The sequence below is a fragment of the Babylonia areolata genome, chromosome 1, assembly GCF_041734735.1.
Source record: "Babylonia areolata isolate BAREFJ2019XMU chromosome 1, ASM4173473v1, whole genome shotgun sequence".
In the NCBI taxonomy this organism is placed as follows: Eukaryota; Metazoa; Mollusca; class Gastropoda; order Neogastropoda; family Buccinidae; genus Babylonia; species Babylonia areolata.
The window spans coordinates 18,421,269-18,426,044 of record NC_134876.1 but is presented as its reverse complement, the minus strand read 5'-3'; the positions used below and the strand labels follow the sequence as shown (position 1 = coordinate 18,426,044).

The 4,776-nt window shown below is 44.8% G+C and overlaps 1 protein-coding gene across 4 annotated transcripts in view; it reads right to left on the bottom strand.

Moving 5' to 3' along the window:
• Window positions 1-938: 938 nt before the first annotated feature.
• Window positions 939-4,776, bottom strand: part of LOC143280310 (uncharacterized) — a 29,425-nt gene continuing 25,587 nt past the window's right edge. For all 4 annotated transcript variants that reach the window (XM_076584956.1, XM_076584952.1, XM_076584944.1 and 1 more), the window contains one exon: window positions 939-1,559. In XM_076584956.1, coding sequence (XP_076441071.1) covers window positions 1,271-1,559 — 289 coding nt within the window. In that variant the 3' untranslated portion in view covers window positions 939-1,270. The remainder of the gene's footprint in view (window positions 1,560-4,776) is intronic.

The following is a 4,776-nucleotide window of genomic DNA, read 5'->3' as shown; positions in this document are numbered from 1 at the left end:
AGTGGTGGTGGTGGCGAGATGGAGGGTGGTAGTGGTGGTGGTGGCGAGATGGAGGGTGGTAGTGGTGGTGGTGGCGAGATGGAGGGTGGTAGTGGTGGTGGTGGCGAGATGGAGGGTGGCAGTGGTGGTGGTGGCGAGATGGAGGGTGGCAGTGGTGGTGGTGGCGAGAGGGAGGGTGGCAGTGGTGGTGGTGGCGAGATGGAGGGTGGCAGTGGTGGTGGTGGCGAGAGGGAGGGTGGCAGTGGTGGTGGTGGCGAGAGGGAGGGTGGCAGTGGTGGTGGTGGCGAGAGGGAGGGTGGTGGTGGTAGGTGGGTGCGGGTACGTCTAAATGAATTATTATTAAACACGACTACGCACAAAAACTGACAAGCGTCACGACACCTATTGTAGGCTTACAACAACAAGTGATGATGAATCACACACACACACACACACACACACACACACACACACACACAAACCGCTTCCGGTGATACATTTAATAGAAAATATCTAAATATTTCTCCGGTGGACAGACTATAGAGAAGTGGAGAGACACGGACAGAGAGAGAGAGGGGGGAGAGAAGAAGAAGAAGAAGAAGAAGAACACAGACAGACAAAAGGGAGAGATATAGATAGATAGATAGATAGATAGATAGAGAGACAGACAGATAGACAGATAGATAGATAGACAGACAGACAGAGAGGCACACAGAGAGAGAGAGAGACAGAGAAAGAGAGGCAAACAGAGAAGGGAGAGAAGAACACAAGAGACAAAGAAAACCATGTACACAAAGACAGAAACGTCTGGCTAACCTATTATATCATACCATACAGCCGTGGACTTGCTACACTGTGCAAAAAAGAAAACAAAAAACAACAAAAAACAACAACAAAAAACAAAACAACAACAACAAAACCACCTAAAGTATGAAACAAACAATAAAAATTGGAAAAAAAAAGAAGGAAACTTTATCTTGCCACAATCAATTATCTACCGTTACAGAACACGGCCTGGCTGTCTGTTCGAAACGAACAAACAAAAAGGGGCAAAAGGACGACAATTCTCATCAAGGTATGACAGCAGCATCCTTTCTTCTTCGAAACTCTCCCATCCCCCACCCCCTTCCGCCCCCTCACCTCACCCCCACATACCCCCCTTCCCTTGTTACAAGTTAGTAATCATCATCATCATCATCATCGTCATCGTTTTCTTTCTGTCCTCCTTCCATCAAAATCACAAGCGCACTCAGCTGCTTCCTTGTCGTCGGAGCGCCTTTCGCCCCATCCTTCACCTCGAACAAGCCGGCTGGTCATGCTCCCGCTCAAGGCCATTTCTCCCGGCGCGCGCAGTGGCGGAAGCGGCGGAAGTGGGCACTGATTGGTTGAAAACTGGGTCAGCGGCGGCAGCGGCGGTGCAGCCGGTGCTCGACGTCCTGGGGAACACGCGTTTTGTGATTGGCTGAAAAACGTCGCGGAAAGAGATGGACAGCCAACGCTGCTGTTGCTGTCGCAGCCATGACGGGACGGAGGGTGGTGGTTTGTCTGGGAGGTTCCTCATCATGTCCGGTGGAGCTGATCTGAAAACCAGAAAGAATGTGAATTTCTATTAAAAAAACAAACAAACCCCAAACAAACCCAAAAAGAACGAAACAAAACCCCCAGAAAAAACAATGAAAAACAAAGAAAAACAACTACTACAACAAAACAAACCCCCCCCCCCCCCACACACACACACACAGACCCAACCACCACCACCTACAACAACAACAAACAAACAACCCCCACCCCCCCAGAAAATTTAAAAGACAAATCACGAAGAATCAAGAACAGTTACTGTAATCATGTAATTGTGTGAATCGCACTTGCTCACCATGCGTTCACAGACTGACAAGTGCATTCAGCACAGAGAGAGAGAGAGAGAGACAGACAGACAGACAGACAGACAGACACAGAGAGAGAGAGCAGCAAAGGTGAAGAATAATAAAAGACCACTGTGCACTCTGAAACTCTGAACGTGGGAAGGGGGACATTTGATGATCTGAAACGGAACCGTCATATTTGAAAGTATATCAGTGGTGTTCCATTTCTTTCTGTCTTTCTTTTCTTTCTTTCTGTCTTTCTTTTCTTCTTTTCTGTCTTTCTTTTCTTTCTTTCTGTCTTTCTTTCTGTCTTTCTTTTCTTTTCTTTCTTTCTGTCTTTCTTTTCTTCTTTTCTGTCTTTCTTTTCTTCTTTTCTGTCTTTCTTTTCTTTCTGTCTTTCTTTTCTTTCTTTCTGTCTTTCTTTTCTTCTTTTCTGTCTTTCTTTTCTTTCTGTCTTTCTTTTCTTTCTTTCTGTCTTTCTTTTCTTTTCTTTCTTTCTGTCTTTCTTTTCTTTCTTTCTGTCTTTCTTTTTTTCCTTTCTGTCTTTCTTTTCTTTCTTTCTGTCTTTCTTTTCTTTCTTTCTGTCTTTTTCTCTTTCTCTTCTTTCTTTCTTTTCTTTCTGTCTTTCTTTTCTTTCTTTCTGTCTTTCTTTTTTTCTTTCTGTCTTTCTTTTCTTTCTGTCTGTCTTTCTCTTCTTTCTCTCTGTCTTTCTTTCTTTTCTTCCTTTCTGTCTTTCTTTTCTCTCTCTCTTTCTTTCTGTCTTTCTTTTCTTCCTTTCTGTCTTTCTTTTCTCTCTCTCTTTCTTTCTGTCTTTCTTTTCTTCCTTTCTGTCTTTCTTTTCTCTCTCTCTTTCTTTCTGTCTTTCTTTTCTTCCTTTCTGTCTTTCTTTTCTCTCTCTCTTTCTTTCTGTCTTTCTTTTCTTCCTTTCTGTCTTTCTTTTCTCTCTCTCTTTCTTTCTGTCTTTCTTTTCTTTCTTTTTTCTTTTCTTTCTTTCTTTCTTTTCTTTCTTTCTGTCTTTCTTTCTTTCTGTATTTCTGTCTGTCTTTCTTTCGTTTCTTTCTTTTCTCTCTTTCTTTTTTCGTTCTTTCTTTCTTTCTGTCTTTCTTTCTTTCTTATTTTTCTCATTCACTCCTCCCCTTCCCTCTTTTTTCTGTTGAACTGTTTATCGTGGAAAGCATGGTAGCAGAATGGGGCAGGCGTTACCCATTGTTCACCATGCAGGGATCACTACACGCCGAGGCCCCATTTCAGCATAGTGTTGTGTCCTTGTGAATGAGTACCTTGCTGACTTCGGCTGGGTATGGTTAACCCTTTCACCGCCAGTCAATTTAGAGTGCAAAATTCCCATGTGCTACAAACACGGAAATATGGTGTCTAGAAATAGCTGGGGATTCCCTCTGTGATGTGTAGAAAATATGGACTATCCTGCCACCGAACATAAAGAGCAGTAGGTTCATCGATAACAGACCCATGATCTGGTCACCCTTCAGTGACATGGGTCCTCTACCTAGCTGCTGCATAAATGCGAGTTTGGCAGTGAAAGGGTTAAAAACGGCAAAACGGAGATCGAGGATTCGGCTCCGCCTTCTTTTGTATCGATCCTAGACACAAATGATAAAAATTCTATGCCCTAATATGGCTGTCAGAGGCTATGGGAGATTAATCTTCAAGCCCCCTACAGCGCACCCCCTTTATTCTTCTTCTTCTTCTTATTATTATTATTATCATCACCATTATTATCATCATCATTATCATTATATTGTTGTTGTTGTTGTTTTCAACGAATCGCAGAACACATTATTGCTATTACACAGGGCCCGCTGATAATATATATAATCAGCATTGGACACATAAGCGCAAAAGTTCAGGGTAAAGGCAAGGTCAGGTCAGGGGTGCACGAGCTCTTCGACCTTGGCGAAGCTGGAGACTGGGGCACTTCCGGAGACATGCTTCCCGGATGTGAGTTTCTTTAGGTTCACAAACGGACCCATTCATTGGCTGACGCCGTGAAGGTCAAGTTGTTCTGGGGCCTGGTGTCTTGGTCTGATGAAGAGTTGCTTTGTTAGAGGGGATGGCTTACTCTGTCTGGGTGAGGTGATGGTGAGTGGGTGGGGGATGGGGGCTGGGGGGGTGGAAGAGGGGTCTATCTGCTGTTCCGGTGACAAGCTTCCTGGAGCCCCGGCTGTTATCAGAGGACAGTCAGCTGTCACGTGACGTCACACTAACCGGAACTGCTCCGTCCTGTCACATGCAGATTGCAACCTCTGCTGGTATTTGCAGTCTTTGTCAAGTAAGACGTGACGGGTTGACGCCGCTTTGACGGGTCACTTCTCAAGACAAGACATGACACGACACGACAAGACAAGACAAGACAAGACTTGACAGAAAAGACGTGTTTATTTCCGGAAATCCCGTACGGGGCCGGGTTGGGGGGGGGGGGGATGTGGGGGTGAAAATATCATATATTTCATATGTCATCGTATGAATCACATATGACATTGTGTTCAATATCAGTCATAATGACCATACCCAGCCAACACTATATATCTGTCTTCACTTTCCACACACCACTCTTCTTGCATGCTCTTCGGTCTGCCGGTGAAAAGCCCTTTCTTCTTCTTCTTCTTCGTTCGTGGACTGCAACTCCCACGTTCGCTCGTGTGTACACGAGTGGGCTTTTACGTGTATGACCGTTTTTAACCCCGCCATGTAGGCAGCCATACTCCGTTTTCGGGGGTGTGCATGCTCTTGGACATGTTCTTGTTTCCATAAGCCACCGAACACTGACATGGATTACAGGATCTTTAACGTGCGTATTAAAATTTTGATCTTGTGTTTGCGCATACGCACGAAGAGGGTTCAGGTATTAGCAGGTCTGCACATTTGTTGACCTGGGAGATCGGACAAAGCTCCACCCTTTAAACACCAGGCGCCG